The sequence below is a fragment of the Glycine soja genome, chromosome 14, assembly GCF_004193775.1.
Source record: "Glycine soja cultivar W05 chromosome 14, ASM419377v2, whole genome shotgun sequence".
NCBI lineage: Eukaryota > Viridiplantae > Streptophyta > Magnoliopsida > Fabales > Fabaceae > Glycine > Glycine soja.
The window spans coordinates 1,567,080-1,584,725 of NC_041015.1; the positions used below are offsets into that span (position 1 = coordinate 1,567,080).

The 17,646-nt window shown below is 31.9% G+C and overlaps 3 protein-coding genes across 3 annotated transcripts; 2 read left to right on the forward strand and 1 right to left on the reverse strand.

Moving 5' to 3' along the window:
* Positions 1-2,893: 2,893 nt before the first annotated feature.
* LOC114384321 (cytochrome b561 and DOMON domain-containing protein At3g25290-like) lies at positions 2,894-6,073 on the forward strand. Its single transcript, XM_028343985.1, has 3 exons — positions 2,894-3,664; positions 4,508-4,765; positions 5,578-6,073. Exons 1-3 carry the CDS (start codon positions 2,993-2,995, stop codon positions 5,869-5,871), a joined length of 1,224 nt encoding a protein of 407 aa, XP_028199786.1. The 5' UTR covers positions 2,894-2,992; the 3' UTR covers positions 5,872-6,073.
* A 603-nt stretch (positions 6,074-6,676) lies between these two features.
* Positions 6,677-11,433, forward strand: LOC114383003 (CCR4-NOT transcription complex subunit 9-like). Its single transcript, XM_028342574.1, has 9 exons — positions 6,677-6,984; positions 7,111-7,182; positions 7,570-7,659; positions 8,154-8,196; positions 9,004-9,110; positions 9,664-9,759; positions 10,568-10,758; positions 10,860-10,929; positions 11,143-11,433. Exons 1-9 carry the CDS (start codon positions 6,823-6,825, stop codon positions 11,251-11,253), a joined length of 942 nt encoding a protein of 313 aa, XP_028198375.1. The 5' UTR covers positions 6,677-6,822; the 3' UTR covers positions 11,254-11,433.
* A 2,022-nt stretch (positions 11,434-13,455) lies between these two features.
* On the reverse strand, positions 13,456-15,490 carry LOC114383156 (ribonuclease 3-like protein 2). Its single transcript, XM_028342764.1, has 3 exons — positions 14,983-15,490; positions 13,955-14,349; positions 13,456-13,853 (listed from the first exon to the last, which is right to left on the reverse strand). The coding sequence occupies exons 1-3, from the start codon at positions 15,448-15,450 to the stop codon at positions 13,679-13,681; spliced, it is 1,038 nt and encodes a 345-aa protein (XP_028198565.1). The 5' UTR covers positions 15,451-15,490; the 3' UTR covers positions 13,456-13,678.
* Between the last annotated feature and the right edge of the window lie 2,156 nt (positions 15,491-17,646).

Here is a 17,646-nt window from a genome sequence, read left to right on the forward strand (position 1 = left end):
TAAAATTGTAATTTTTTTTAAATATGAGATCAAATGTTTTTATTTTTAAATAAGGAAACCAAAGTTATGGATTTTCTAAAATAGGAGGATTAAATGTCTCTGTTTTTAAATAGATGGATCAAACTTGTGAATTAAACAAAATGAGGAGATCAAAATTGCATTTAAGCCTAATTTTTTAAAATCATTCGTGTTGCTATTTAATGGTAACTAGATATTAATTTAAACAATTAATGTTATCATTAAGGAGCATTTAAAAATAAATAAATTTATGGTGATTAAAACCATAAAAAATCTATGAAGAAAACTAAAATTCGTTATATTTATAGGAATAATAAACATATTCAATTGGGTTAAAAATTGATTCAATTACCCAAAAACATAATGATTAAATAATGATTTAATTACCAAAATATAATGATTACTTATAAATCACAAGAAGAAAAATGATATTTTGTGACCGGTTATATTAACGGTCGAGATTTATATCAGCGACTCAAATAGCTACCGAAAGATACAGTCCCACAAATCCAAGGGCTGTACCATTAGCGACCAAATAGTTGATCAGTTGCTATTATAAATTAGGTTGTTGTTCTTGTTTAGTTGCCTTTCTTGTCTCAATGACCGAGTCTAATTCGGTTTCCAAATTTCATTCAGAGTGCGTTTGAATAGAGAATTTTAACTGAGAAAAGTAATTTATCAGAGAATTTGAATTTCTATAATTTAAAATTCATTGTGTGGATGCTTTTTATGAAGAATTTAAAATTTTGGAATTTTAAACAAGTAAAAATCTGGAATTTCAATTTCCTTGAGAAATTGAAATTCTCTTCTTACAGTCTTCTTTAAGAAACACCATCTGAGCTCCTAAAATATCGATCGGGTGTGAGCATAGAGGAACACGTATAACTAGTACACCAATCATATTTTCTCTTTTTTTTTCATTCATTTTTTTCATCCTCATAATTTTAATTTTTTTTATCCAAACACAAAATTTTAAAAATAAAAGAATTTCAATTGAAGTATTTGAAATTCTAAGAATTTAAAATTTCTCAGAATTTAAAATTTCTCCATCAAAACAAACTCTTAAATTATTTTGAATTCCAATTCTAGAAAATACTATTGGTTGCTGTTTTGGTAACTACACAGCCACACAAGTTTTGGTTGGTCGCTGAAAAAATTAATTAAAATACTTTAATTTCAGGGTGATCAGTATTTCCGTCTCTAAATTGCGAGATCGGGTTTTCGGATTGGCGACCTAAAATTCGGTCTCTAAATTACATTCTGATGATTTTAACAATTTTGGTAATTAATAAATTTTTAAACTGTTTAATAATAATAAAATATTTATTTATTGTAACCAAACCAATAAGATATATAATATTTCCATAAAAAAATGTATAATAAAGTGCAAATTCCATACTTGTAAAAAGTATCAAAACACAATGTATGACAAAAGTGCATATTCATATTATAATAATAAAATAAAACGGTCAAGTGCAGTTATGAAATTGATAAAATGTATACCAAAACATAATAAATGATAGAGTGCAGATTCATAATATTGAAGTGGTGTAATATAAGTTTCATTTGCTCATTTTATTGTTGAATCCATGCTACATCTTCTCAGTTTTCTGGTCATAATTTTTGCATAAGTTATACCAATGGTTCCTCAAGTGTTCTCTCCTAATCTCCCTTTTGCCATATATATTAGTCTTTTTACATTTTGTCACGATCATGGTAAATTTCATTTACATATTACCCATCTTTCTATAATTATTTATATAGTAAAATTGATTGATGGATAATGTGTTCACTGGGACTAATAATGGGTTACTTCTATGTATTGCAATACAAACTTTCGATGGAAGTATGAAACAAATGTGACTGCGTCATAAAGTAATGAATATAAGAACGACAAACTAAGTACCAACAACTTGGCTGTTATTGGTTTAGAGAACTTACATAAAATAGCAAAAAGTGAAGGGAATTTCCTACAGGTCACGTAAGCATAATTTTCCAACTTGTGTAAATTTAGTTTATCCTTTTTTTAAAGCAGAATACACGAGTTGTCGAGCTCTCTTCCGAATGGTGACTAACACTTTTAGGATCTTATTGTAGACTCACTTGTGACTTATTAAACGTGATTCACGTTAGGTGAAACCCTGTCTTACCTTACTCGCGAGTAATCCCTTGAAGTTAGTTGTTACACTCTCTTTACCTTTTAGCATATAGGCAGAGTCTATGATTTATATACTTTTTATGCATGATAAGGAGAGGAAATGGTGCCTTAGTTTAGTATAGAATCCAAAAGAACACTAATAAAAAACTTACAATTACCTATTAAAGAATACGAGTGAAAAGTCGAAGATATACGACAGCAATAAGAAATTCCATAATTATATTAGTATAATGCCATGTTGGTAGTTTTATTCTCAATTTACAGAAGAAAAAAACAGTAGCGGGTGTATGTTTGTGTCAGCTGAGATTGTTCTGAGTTTCAGATCAAATGTATACTATATACATACATATATTACATGTTTATGCAAAGTAATTAATTGTTTTTGTTAGAAACTACAGCTAATCATACTTGAGCTGGATAATGAACAACAAAGTCTCTATCTAAGAATTTAACTAACTGGACATACAGGTCTCAAATTCAAAACTACTTAAGCTAATTCGTACAGTTAGTAATTAATTAGCACCTTTGTTAAATTTAGCACACTAATTCTCAAAAAGAAAGCTGTGTGAGCAACAAAAAACCCACTTGCGGCCTGAACGTGGGTTTGAAGTTTCTAAATTCTTATCCTCTTTGGGAAGTATGCCAGTACTAACCAATCCACTTGAGAGACTAAAAAAGAGCAAAAGTGATTCTGCAGCAACAGCAAGTTAAAAACATGACGCAACTAGCTGTACTTTAGGAAACACCATTCAGAAGAGAGAAAACCACTTCATAAGATCTCTCTATGCATCACATTTTCCCACCAAAAGGAAACACATGAAGAGACAACAAAAAAACATGTCATCTTCACTCATCTTACCATTAACCATTTTGACAGTACTGTCTTTTCTCTCCTTGGCCATTGGCCACCGTGCTCAACCCTGCAGTGAAGAATTCCTCAAGCTAGCCCAACAAAAGAACCTCTCAGACTGCAAGACACTGCGCACTCTGGGGGCAGAGTTTGCTTGGTCCTACCACAATGTCACGAATAAATCCATAGAACTAGAAATTATGTTCTGTGCCACACTCCCCACCCCACAAGGGTGGATGGCGTGGGGTGTGAACCCGGGAAAAAGGCCTGAGATGATTGGAACCAAAGCCATCATAGCCATTAAACATGGCGACGGAACGTGGAAAATAGACACATACAACGTCACTAAGGAGACCAGAAACGGTTGCAGCCTTCTTCCGTCGAAAATCGCGTTTGTGACCAACATGTCAGTTGAGCAAAAGGTCGCTAATAGGAACACCATGTATGCTAGATTGGTCCTTCCTTCTGAAGTGTACAACGTTACGAAGCTGAACCATGTGTGGCAAGTTGGGTATGACATTGAAGATGGACATCCCCTTGGACATCCAACCACTCTTCGGAACGTCGACAGCACAGAGGTCATAGACTTGACTGACAACGGTCGCAGCACTGGACAGTACCGGAGTTATCTTAGATCGGTACGCGATAACTTAATTTTTCTTCTTTTATTCTTTGATTAATAATTCTTAGGTAAAGATGGTCATCATCTATGACTTTCGGCAGAGGGATACTTGATTCCGAAAAAATGGTCATGAACATATGTCATCGTTTCTGTAGTAAATTTACCAATCTTACTTGTCTTTGATCCAAATTATATTTTATTTTATTGGTAAATTAACGTTTTGGAAGTGTGTGTATGGTAAGTGTTCATTACACATAGAGTGGCAAAATGGAATGAATCAACTCGGTTAGGCCGAATTCACCCAATAAAATGTAGGGAGACCTTTTAAATTTTGAATCTGAATTAAAATTGATATCCTTTATTGTAATTCGATCATGATCTAATGCAGGCTTAATCTGTAAAAATCTGCAAAAGCCAAAAAAAAATAATCTGGTTTTCATTAAATTTGAACCATATTTTAGAAGTTTGAATTGAATTCGGATCGACATGTTACTATTAACTGTTCAAAGATTCACTATGATTCCAATGAAATTTTGGCATGTGAAACTGCTAAAATTAAAAAAAACTTTAAAGATAGCCAGATATTTTCAAGAATATTGAATTTGTTCTGTTTATAGAAGAATGGCAAATTCAACTTCCCACATGTCTAACTACTAATTAATTAGGTATTATATTCATATACATTTTTCTTTTCCTAATAGAGTCACTCTGGTAAATATACCTATACAATCGAGGTGATCATCGTTACACAAATAACAAATAAACAACAGGATTAGTCTCCTAGGAGAATGATTTCTTTCCTGTGTGTTGTAGAGGCACATTTAATTTATAGTTATGGTTGTGCATGAAATTAATTTAGGTACATGGAGTTCTGAACATTATTGGGTGGGGAACACTGTTGCCGATTGGAATTATTACTGCAAGGTACTTTCGGGTGTTTCCTTTCAAATGGGAGCCAATGTGGTTTAACCTGCACATTGGTTGCCAATTAACTGGTTTTCTCGTTGGCATCACTGGATGGGCTATTGGATTAAGTCTCGGGCATTCTTCTAGATACTACACCTTCCACGCTCATCGAAACTATGGCATTCTCATTTTCACCCTTAGCACAGTCCAGGTAATTAATTAATATTTCTCCCTTTCTATATACCTTTACAATATCAAATATCATCATAAAGTATTCAAAACTATTTAATTATCTAATAAAGCGAATATAGGTTATACAGATATATTTATATATAAAGGAGATTGTAGATGGATAGTCCGTTTTAGGGTACGTGTGGGATCAATATATACATAGGTCTAAAGGGAATTAAAAGAATTTTTTAAAATTAATTAATATAAGAAGCATATTACTTTTAAATGATGATGAAAGGTCTATGTTTTAAAAGAGAAAATCATAATAGATTAAAAAATGCTTTTAAAGAAAAAAATTAAAACTAAAAGGAACCTATTTAATTAGATTTAATAATTAATTTTTAAAATTATATATCCCTCAAAAGCATATGCTTTCACCCTTGGTTTAAGTTTTAGATCCATTCCTTAGTAATTAGGTTTAGCTTTAAAATATTTAATTAATATATGCTCCGCATCTGTTTTAAAAGTTTAAAATATGTAGTTAATTTTTTTGCTTTCTAAAATGCATTTAGTATAAGAAAATTTTCATTATTGAATATTCGATAGTTCTAACATTATATTAACAAAATAATATAAAGGCTGAATTATCTGTTAAAAAAATAGTCACCCACTATTAATTTTCTAACCAACAATTATAATTCTATAGTATTTAAGATTTACATCGCTAAATCCTATTCATATATAGATTTAACCGAAAAAATAAATAAAGAAACTGATTCAATTTCATTCTTATTAATTGCATTAATCTCTATTAGGATGTACATTGATGAAAGATAGGTGTTTGGTTTTCAGATGTTGGCTTTTCGCTTGAAGCCAAAGGTGACGGATGATTACCGGAAATATTGGAATATGTACCATCATTTTCTTGGTTATGGGTTGCTGGCTATCATATTCATAAACATATTCAAAGGAATTACCATTTTGGAAGGGGGAGTTGCATGGAAGTGGGGATACATTGGGAATCTTGCTTTGTTGGGTACCATCGCATTTGGTTTGGAGGTTTTCACGTGGATTCGCTTCTTCATGTTGAAGCACAAGCAGGGACACAAAGCCAATAAGAACCAACCAGAGCCAGAAGCAAATTAAAAGTCACATAAATTGATGAGTTGCTTATATAAATATATGTATCTCTATGCATCAGCATTACAACACGCGTCGAATATATTGCCTCAATAATGTGTTTTTTGATTTTGATACAATAATATTAAAGTGACATAAGTTGAGTAGCTTATATAAATGTTATCAAAGAAATTCTTAAAGAATGAAAAAATAGAATTTTTTTTTATGATTGAAGTTGTATTGAAAATTATGAGAGGATATTGTTAAATTTCTCGATAAAAACTTTTCACTTTTAATTTCATAAGAGAACAATAATAAATATTTTCCATATATAATTAATAATGATAAGATTGGAAGAATGAGGAGGTAATAAATATATATGTTCAAGATTCAATTTATCATGTTATCAATTTTAATAAATAAATTAAATGAATATTGAATATTAAATGCTTGTAGAATTAATTATTAATCAAGAAGATCAATTTTAAGGAATGAATTTGAACTTAAGATAGAATTTAGACCTTAACAAGCACAATTAAATGAAAAAAAAAGTTTTCAAGTCATTGATGAAATATAATGTGTTTAGAGTTCGATATTATAATACTATATCTTCAAGTTAACCCTGAGGATGGAAAGAAATAGTAATTAAGCTTGAGCTAGTTTGACGTTATTCTTTTATTGGTTAGGGTAAAAGATTTGACGGATATTAAAAAGTGGTCTAGATTAATTAGTAAATGAATTAATTTACTACAGGTTTATATTGGACCTGTAGGGATCGCACACGCAGTGATATAAAGGGGCGTTTTAGTTTGCATGCAAAACATATCATATCATGTGTGGCAGGCTCCTTCCACTGCGCACCATTTGGTGGCATGATATAGATAACAGCTAGTAATTAGGAAGTTGGCGTTACAAGAACAAGAACAAAACCCCACTCACTCAATGCACATAATAATACAATAATTTCTTAGGGAGTGAATGGCGAACTTGCCCCAATCCATCTCCACAAGCGGCGCGACGTCGTTTGGAGCTTCTTCTGCCACCGCCAAGGATCGCAGCAGGATAGCGTCTGTGGAACACCTCGTTCTCCAACTCAACAACCCCGATCTCCGAGAAAACGCTCTCCATGAACTCTCCAAGGTACTACTTAACTTCCGTCGTTTTTCCACTCTCCTGCGTCGTTTTAATAGTCCAATTAAGTACTCATGCATGTATTCATGCGTCGTCGTTTCAAGGCTCACACGGTTAATATTTTATATATTTTAGAAGAGAGAGTTATTTCAGGATCTTGCTCCATTATTGTGGAATTCTTTTGGTACCATGTCAGCACTTTTACAGGTATTTTTACATATTCCTTTTTTCACTCTTGGCTTTCTTTTGCTTTGTTTATTCTTTCTTGTCTTTTATATTTTTTTTTATGAATGAATATCCCCATAATTACTGGCTAATATTTTGTTTCTTGAATACCTTGTTTGCTTCAAATCCTGGAGCTTTATGTATAGTCTTGAAAATTTGGTTGTCCTTTAATTTGAGGCATTTTGGTTTGTTTAAGAAACAATTTTCAAAACTTGATAGATTTTAGATGATAAATTCATTGTTGAGTAGTGTAATTTTTTTATTATAAAGAGAGAATTAAACATGCTCCTAATTTTTTTTTTCTCAAGGAAGAGGTGCTTCTTTGACCTTTGTTGCCCACCACTCACTAGGATTTTTTTCTTCTTCCAGGAAATAGTTTCAATATTCCCTGTTATTTCACCTCCAAACCTTACTCCAGCACAATCAACTCGAGTGTGCAATGCTCTTGCTCTTTTTCAGGTGAGAATTGATATGACCTTGTCCTATCAAGTTTTATATCATGTACGTGTTCAACATATAGACACTTTCAATTTGTCCCAAATATTATTTTAACTCTGAAAATCAATTGGTTTGGAGATGGGTCCAGTCCATGACTCCATGGCTCTAAATTGCAGTAGCGGTCTCGGGCATCGTAAGATAGAATAGAAGATTGAAATCTAAATCTTTTATCTTTTTTTGACCAAAAAGTGGAATAGAACGGTGCTAAGGTTCCGTTGCTGCTCCAATACGGTTCTATTGTGGTTAGGTGGCAGCAGATGCGTTGCGGAATTTCGTGTGATAGAAATTGACACTGCAATTGCCGACTGTTGCGGTTGCGGACAGCACTGCAACAGCAATATTTCGGCTGCAATTTAGAACCATGGTCCAGTCACATATACTTTGTCGGGTCTTTTTCTCCTTTTCTTCAATGCATTCTTACTAACACATATCTTTTACTCATGAATTTCTTACAGTGTGTGGCATCTCACCTTGATACAAGGATGCAATTCCTCCATGGTAATGATACTTTTTCTTATTCATCTGAAGGACCGTGAACTTCTGTTTGCTAAATAATATTATTTATGATAAATAGTATCTTTGAAAATTTGGTCTTCGACTGAGTCAAATAGCATTGCGTGATTCATGGAGCTGACTTTGGGATTTTTTGTCGTTCATGTTGTTCCCAAATTTGCTTTTGTACTGTATATGTTCCATAAATATAAAATGATTGTTGATTTCTTATCATCTCCTAGCTATATTTTCCCTTTTTTTTCTCACTAATAAATTTTCTTTTGCATTTATTTAAAATTGTTATAAGATATTGTAAAAGCAACCAAGTGCTAACAATTAAAAACTAAGAAATAATTTGTTAAATTATAAAATTTCATGAATGATGTTTAAAAGACCATACATAATCTAAAAAGTTTTCTGCGTATAAAACAGAATCATGCAGTTAAATTTTAAATGCAACTTGCTCTCTCTCTCTCTCTCTATCTTATCTCATATGACTTGTACTTTATCTTACTTGAAAACGAAGTTTCTCTCTCTTTCAATTTATAGGTCATACCACTTGTTCTTCTTTCTTAGCATTCCGTCATGCATGTATTTTTTTACTGCCAATATACTTTCATAAGCATCCATGGACAGAAACTTTTGGGCAATTGAAAGACATATTAGTTGTTTTTTTGTTAATATAAAATTAAGGACATTGCTTTGACATTACCATATCCGTTTCAGCAGGGTTTTTGCTCATTGAAATTAACACTTAAAGGAAAAAGATATTACTCTGTTCACTCTTTACACTTACCTTTTTCTCATCTGCAGCTCATATACCTCTATATCTGTATCCCTTCCTTAATACAACCAGTAAGTCCAGACCATTTGAGTATTTGAGGCTTACCAGTCTTGGAGTCATTGGTGCCTTAGTGAAGGTACTACGTCCTTGCTGATTCTGTTATTGAATACACTTGACTATGAGAAGAATAATTTTTTATACAACATTTATGCTGAAAAGGGAATAATTTCAATTATTAAATTATTGTCACCAAAAACCTTGCCATAAAAAACTAAATACTGCAATAACCTCAACTAATATGTCCTATTTAAAAAACAGTAATAACTGATTATTGATTATTATAAATCTATGGCACACAGCTAGATGTGTAAATAGTTAAGTTGCCACAAATAATTAGTCTTGTTATAATCTTATAATGTTCATGTAGATTTTCAACTATTTGTTAAGCTTCAAATTCAATCCTGTAATAATTTTCTATGATGTAACAGGTACATACAACTCAACTTGTTAGGATTAGTTCATCGTTAGTATCAGGGAACAAAATTTTCGAACTATTTTATGCCCTTCAAGATATTGTTGATTCTTTTTCCTAGTGGGATGAAGCTATTTTTTTTTTTTGCTTGTCACATGTACATTTATACTTGAGTTTTGTCATGTGTTTAATTTCCATTCTGTTGATATTTCACCAGGTTGATGATACAAAAGTTATAAGTTTCCTTCTTTCAACAGAGATTATTCCGTTGTGCCTGCGCAGTATGGAAATGGGCAGTGAATTGTCAAAAACTGTAAGTTTACTGATCTTGTTTTAAACCAATTTGGTTCAATAAAATATTTTATTTGGATGAATTAAACTTGATTTTTATTTGCTTCATTTTTCTGAGCTACCTTTTTTGGGTATGTATGATGAACATGTATGCATGTGAAGCATGTTCCAATACAATGCTACATAGGAGGTGTAAGGCAATTAGCATACCATTTATCTGATCAATGAGATTACCACTGAGGAGAGTGGTCTTGGCATAAGATAAATGGATACTATGTGAACTTGGGGAGGGGTATCATTTAAGAACTTTTTTTTTTCATCTTTTGAACTGTTGGTCTTAATATAAGTTTTTTTAGTGGTTATCACAGGACTGTTGAAACTCTTCTTGACATATTTGGTTGTAAAAGAGTGCTAGCAACACTCTATTATTGGTTAAAATTTGTTGGAAATCACAAACTTTGGTAGGTTCCACTTCTAAATTAGGAGAGACTCATCAAGTGAGAAGTAAGAACCATTGTAATTTTCAATTTCAACTAATATTAAATAAAAAGAATGTTAGAGAGTGTTGTAAACACTCATTTTGGTTGTATCAAAATGCAACTTGACACCAGTATTTGTAGTTACATGGGTTGAAATACCGTCCTTGATACTTGAGATCTAAATCTTTAAATAACACGTTTGTTTAACTCTTGCATTGTACTTGGTGGTGCCCTGTAAATGCTAAGCCACATGTTTGTTTTTGCCACTCTCGTGATCCTCTTTTATGCCAATCAAATAATTGTAAAAGGGAAAATTTGTGTGTAATCTAATGGAAGTTCCACCAACTGCAGGTTGCAACCTTTATAGTTCAAAAAATTCTGTTGGACGAAATTGGTTTGAAATATATTTGTACTACAGCAGAGCGCTTTTATGCAGTAGCTCAAGTTTTGGGAAACATGGTGGAAACTCTTGTTGAGCAACCTTCAAGTCGTCTTTTGAAGCACATTATTCGTTGTTATCTTCGTCTGTCAGATAATCAGAGGTTTGTTAAGTAGATAGTAACTCCAGTTTTATAAGGGCTTCTGCCCATGCCCTTTACGTTCTTCCCAAGTTTCTAATAAAACTTTGGTCATTTCAAAACAGTGCTTGCAAGGCATTAAGAACCTGTCTTCCAGACATGTTAAGAGATGCTACATTCAGTAATTGCCTTCGTGTAAGTGATATTATTAGTATAAAATTTTGATTTAATCAATAAGATTGAAGTGAGTTGATTAAGTGAATTGAAGATTAACAATAGGGCATTAACCAGTACATTTGGCTCTCTTCAAATTTCTGAGCTATAGATTTTTCTCCTGTTCTTATGACGAGATTATTCATGGTTTTAGGATGTTTACATTTTTATATGGTTTTGGTTTTATTTATTCAGGAAGACCCAACAGCTAGGATGTGGCTACAGCAGTTGCTTCATAATATTGGAGACAATCGGGTTCCTGCACTACAAGGTGGAGGAGGATTCGATCGTATGATGGGGTCGTGAGAACAAAGACTTGCTACTTTGTGAAAATTATCAACTAGCTACATACATAAAATAGGATTTTCAGTTGGGCATGTATTGAGAATGAAGAATTGAATGGGAAGGGAACTATCTTTCCGTAAGATGTTAAGAGTGAAGTATACATGAGAATAGTGACCTCTTAATTGAATACAAATATTAAAATCATAATGAGCCATATATTTTAAACTGCACCACAGTGTTTATAATTTCTTATTATTTAGTAATTAAATAATTTAAAGTCTAGGCGGATCATTTGTTCGCAACAAATTGAAGTAACTTTAAAAAATATATTTCATCTTAATAATTTAGATATTAATATGACTTCGAGTATAACAATTCGTACGCAAATGTATTTTCTTGTAAAATATTTATCCTCTAGTGTTATGTTTTGTGCATATTTTTTATACTATTTATTTTAACCTATAAAAAGTAAAAGAATGCTTATTTATCTACATTTTTTAAAAAGATTTTAAACACCATGTGAAAAAAATGAAACATATTTTTTAATTGAATTTTTTATGCCATTTAATTAAATGTAAGAAAGTGAAAATTGAAATTTGTTTAGATAAAAAACATTCGTTAAATTAATTAAGTCATGAAATAGTAAGCAAAAGAAAAATAAAATCATATTAAAAATTATCATAGCAATTATTAAAAATCTAAAATTAAAATCAAGCATGATTTTTTTTCCAATTTAAATTTTAATGTGATTAAGATAAATTATTTATCCTATGAGTGAAGTTTAAATTTCTCTTAACATTTCATGGAAAACATATATCATGTTTCTTATATTTTATTCACAACTTACTTCTATGTTATAAAATAAAATATTCAGATTCAGAAAAACAAAAAGGATTCAATTGTATTTCAGTACCAACATTGGCAAAACAACACCAATAAGGGAAAATTCAGATTCAGATTTAAACCCCCACACGGTTAATAAAAAATATGAAAGCACTCTTTTAATCCATAATGACACACTTGAAGGCGTAAAAAAACCCAAAGCAAAACAGACATACACTTCCAAAGACTATGTTTGGATTGGTGGGAGGAGATGGAAGAGTGGGATGGAATGGAGTGGGATTATATTGAAAAATAAACAATGGAATAGACTAGGAAGTGATGGAAAACCCATTCCATCCAATCCCATCATTTTTAACCGTTTTCCTTCCTCACCAAATTTGCAATGGAACGGTAAATATTTTTCTCCCTCAACCTGATGATTATAATGGTTTTGCTCCACGTTGTGGCTTGTCCCAGTATTTTATTTTGTTGCATTCTTATTCTTCCTTCCAATCCTCTCTTACTTGCCGCACACACACTCAACAACCAAATACCATGGAAGTTACGTAGATTTAATATGAAAATTTGATACCTTGACATGGGTTGCAAGCAATCAAAGATGAGGTTGAGAGAGTGATGGAGCAACTACAGTAAACACAGGAAATAAAGATAAATAGATGAGATTTTGAAGAATGGACTTTTTTTTTTCAAAAATAAAAAACTTCTCTTCATCTATGGGTAAAAGAGATTGTTAGAGATTAAAGATAACATTTCACTTTTTCTTCAAATTAAGATAATATGAGAATAAAATAATTATTCTTTTTTTCTTGTAAATAATAGAATAAAAATTTTGTTGCATTCTATTATAATATATTTAAACAATAGAATGAAAATTTTATTCCATTATATTCCACCCTATCTCATTCCATTTCTTTTCATCAATCCAAACAAGTCCAAAACTCACCATGATAAAACATCCAAGAATCTCCTCCATAAAAACCCATTGAAACCTCCTTGATCAAATCACACCTAAACACACAATATAAAACATCCAAGAACATACACACAGCCAATCATGAACTAAATGTGTCAGGGAGAAAAAAAAAAAGGAACTCATCTCATGGTGGTGGTCAGCGACAAAGATGGCAGATTTGCAACTAATGCCCAAAGCATTGGATTTTGACGTGGAAGATAAGGGGGAAGCGTTAATCGAACTGGTTTTAGAATAATAACTCCCATGAACGAAAATCGTATAAACCAGCGAGCTAGTGTTTGGTGAAAACTGAGAGAAGTTAAGAGGTCGACCTTTAGATTTTAAATAATTAAAGAATAGGAAGCTCTACTTGATCAGAAAGCAACACATTATGGGAAAAGTCAACCCTTCACAAATTAACAGATGTCTCAAGAAGGTTCAAAAGTTGGGACCTTTATTAGATTGACAACTATCTCAACAAAAAGTTCTTAAATTTATATATTAATGATTCCGATCCATTTTACAGATAGCTAGCTATCTCAATTTCACGAAAAAATTGTGAAAGAAAAAAACCTTGATTTTATCTGCCAAGCTGCGCTATGGTCTAAACAATAGCCAATTACAACAGAAGATGGAAGACGCCATTCTCTTCTACAGATAATTATACTGCTGTAAGGCCCGAATCATCAAGGAAGCAGCAGAGTTTTCTGCATCCTTCACCCGAGATTTTTCATCCCCAGACATTTGAAGAATACCATCAGCAGTTGGAATCTGAACTGCGCAGACAAATTTCTTTTCATGAGAGGGACCTGAATCCTTTTCAATACTGTGAGCCATTGCAAAGATGCAACAAGTTAGTCAACAAAGAATATTAAAAGTTTCACACATGCAACTGAACTGAAAGAAAATCATGTTAAAGAACAGTACATGTACTCTGGTATAGGCCATTTTTTAACCGCACATAACTCACGAAGTTTATTTTTGGGTGCTTCAACAACCCAGGTACCATTTTCATCGGCAGCAAAGTTGAGCTTCATGTTAGTGGCAGACTTCTTATCGGTGGAAGGCACCAAATGTGCTAGTTTACCCAAGGCAATCTTGGCAGCTTCAAGCTTTGCATGATCCTTTTGAGAAGAGGAAGCAGAGGCAACAAACTCTCCATCAACAAACACCTTAGCAACACTTAAATCTCCTTCCCTTGACGGTTTTATATCAACCTGCTTCCCCTTCTTTTGGCACATCTCATACAACATAGTCACTGGTTGAGGCTGTTTCTCCAAAGCATCCGGTGTCACTATTGGCTCCAAAACACCCCTCATTATCTGCCACAATCACAATCATTTTCACAAACCAATTTTTCATCATCTTGAATTATACAACTTCAATGTAAAAGTAAAAGCTTATTCTAAAAATCATTTATAATAGGTATCATTCATTGTCATCATAATGAATTGATTCAGCACTGCAAATGAAATTAAAAACCTTGCCTGATAATCACTTATAATACTTATCATTCCTTATCATCATAATGAATTGGTTACCACAAAATCGGAATCACAATTCTTTTTGTTTAGACTGTTGGAAAACAAGTATGAGGTGGAGTCTCACATCTATTAGAAGTGAAAAAATTGAGTGAAGATAAGACCTATCCACCTGAACCTTAAGCTTTTGCTTTTGGGTTAAAGTATGGCATTCCCTACTTAATACAATCACAATTCAAAACCATATCAAATAATCAAAGAATAATTTACATCACAAGCACACGACTTAAAACCTTATATGAATAATAATTATCCGCGTAATAGATAGATGTTATTTGTTATAAACGTGATGACGAGGAGACATAAGATTAGGTTAGGTTGGTGGTGAAAGAAAAAGGGAGAGCGGAAGGAAAGAAAAACTAACATACGAAAAACATAAACTTGATGATGAATTCTGATAAAAAGGTACAGTACCACCCATAGTGTCTGAAGGTCAAAATTGACGTCCACGTAAATCGCGGCGGCGACGGACTCGACGACGTCGGCGAGGACCTTGGGCGCCTTGACGGATCCGCCGTGAGCAACGGGGTTAATCTCGAGCTTGACGGCGTCGACGAAGCGCTCGACCTTGTCGACAAGGGGAGGGGCGCTGTGGCGGACAAAGCGGTGGAGGCCAATGCGGACAGCGACACGGGCGAGCTTCTCGGTGCTGACGTTGGCGGCGCGGAGGGCGGAGAGCTGGCCGGGATCTAGATCAGGGTAAGCGAGAAACAAGTAGTTACTGATGGCGAGACTCAGAACGGGGTCTCCCACGAACTCGAGACGCTCGTAGGAGACACCGTCAAGGAAGGAGGAGTGAGTCAAGGCTTCTTCTAAAAGCTTCTTGTTTCGAAATCTGTACCTTAGAATATTCTCTACTTCCTCCAGCAAAGACACTTCCATCTCCCCGGCACAACCCAACAAACACAAACACTCACTGACACTCTCTGACTTCATGTTACCAACAGGGCTTTTTATAAGTCCTCCCAGATTTTTCTTTTTCTTTTTTTTTTAATTTAGATAAACACTCAAATTTATTTTTAAAAGTTTGATGATAGATGAAAATATAAATTTAATTTTTAAATATATAAAAAAATAGATAAATTAATCCGTTAAACTTGCAGGACTATTTTATTGTGACCAAGTTCAAATTTTTTTAAATCAATTTAATCGTAAATTATATAAAGATGAAATATTTTTTATAATCAATTGATATTTTATAAAGTTACTTTATAAAACTAACTTGAAAAAAAAATGTATATTAGTAGCATATATATATATATATATATATATATATATATATATATATATATATATATATATATATATATATATATATATATATGTATTGACTTTGAATATATTAATTTATAATTTATATGAATAAATTATATTTGACAAACAATATTGATATAATATTTAATATTATCAGTATAATATTATTATAAATATATTTTTCATATATTTTATGACACAAATTTGATATTTAATTAATATTCTATAAAAGTATTTTTCAAAAAAAAAGTCAAGTGGATGATAGTACAATATTCACAAATAGGTGTATATATATATATATATATATATATATATATATATGTTATAAATAAAGATTAACGGATATATAGTAAAATAATTTTATGAAATTTCAAAAAGTATTGATATAAATTACTTTATTATAAAAATAAAATTTTAAAAAATAATATACCCGTCAATGCACTATAACGAATCTAGTCATCTTGCTTCTTTTTTTTTTTTTCCATTGTCACAAGCAAAGCATTTTTTTTGTTGTTTCTCCAATTTGAATTATTCAACACAATTTTTGGAACTAAAATGAATTTTATGTGGAATCCAAACATGCAGTCAATGGCTCTTGAGTACAAAGGCGGGTAATCTTTATCTATTTAATGTACATTTAAGGAACTCCACAATGTAGTTTTTATTCTTAAAACACGAGTGACATTATGACTTTTATTTTGTGGTCCACAGCTTCAATTATATGTGAAATCCCAGCTTTTATCTTGTGTTCGATCTATTGCTCTATTTACATGTGCGTAATCATTTGACATGTGTTCCACCTCTGTAAGGACATGCCAAGTAGGAGGTAGGTCTTAATCATTGGAAACTTATCTCAACATAATTTGGACGACTTACAATAAACGTTTATAAAAATGGTGGCAAAATTTTCGTCTTTTTTTTTGTATAGTTATAAAAAACATGAATAAAATTCCTTTTGAAAGAAATATCTGTCGCGATAGTAGGGCAATAACATATAATAAAAAATAAATGAATATATGCTGCTGGAAATCTAAATACCTTATAGGAAATTATTTACATGAAAATAAATATGCTTAACTAATCAAATAAACCAATAGTTTTATGTGCGATTCCTCCATGTCATGCTTTCTTTCAAAAGTTCTATCATTACGTGGAAAGAACAATTTTTCGTTATTTATTTTATTGATTTATTTTTCATCTGAAATAACGCTGCTATTCCTCTTCTGATCATCTCCTCCATTAATTTTGAAGATTGAATTCTCTCAATTCTCCTTTTGTCAGCAAATTACTCTTCTGATCATAATTACATATACATATTGGACTTGTACCTAATTATATCATACTGATAACTAATTTAGATAATTAGTAGTAATAATTACTAACTACATAATATTGTTAATATTTAAAATGAATTTGGTGTTAGTGTGTCAACCTTTTGTTCATAGACATTAACTTGTATAAACATTGTTTAAATAAAATTTTGTTTATTAGCACTCACAGAATAATATCTTAGGGAAGCAAAGCTTAAAATGAACAAGGTTATAAACTTCCATTTATAATCCAAATTGTTCTCTTCACTAGCTACTATGCCAAAATGACACACTCTATTTGCATACTCATTCACGTAACATTATAAGATTGAAGTTTTCTCATTTTTGTCATAGCTCCATAATCGCTACCTACTTTAACAAATTCTAGAGCTACCTTCCATGTTTGAACATGGTATAGTAAAAGCTTACACTAATGCCTGTACTCTCCATATCGTTTTCAATATATAACGAAAAGACACAACTGGGAAGAGTAGGCTATAATGAAAATACCAAA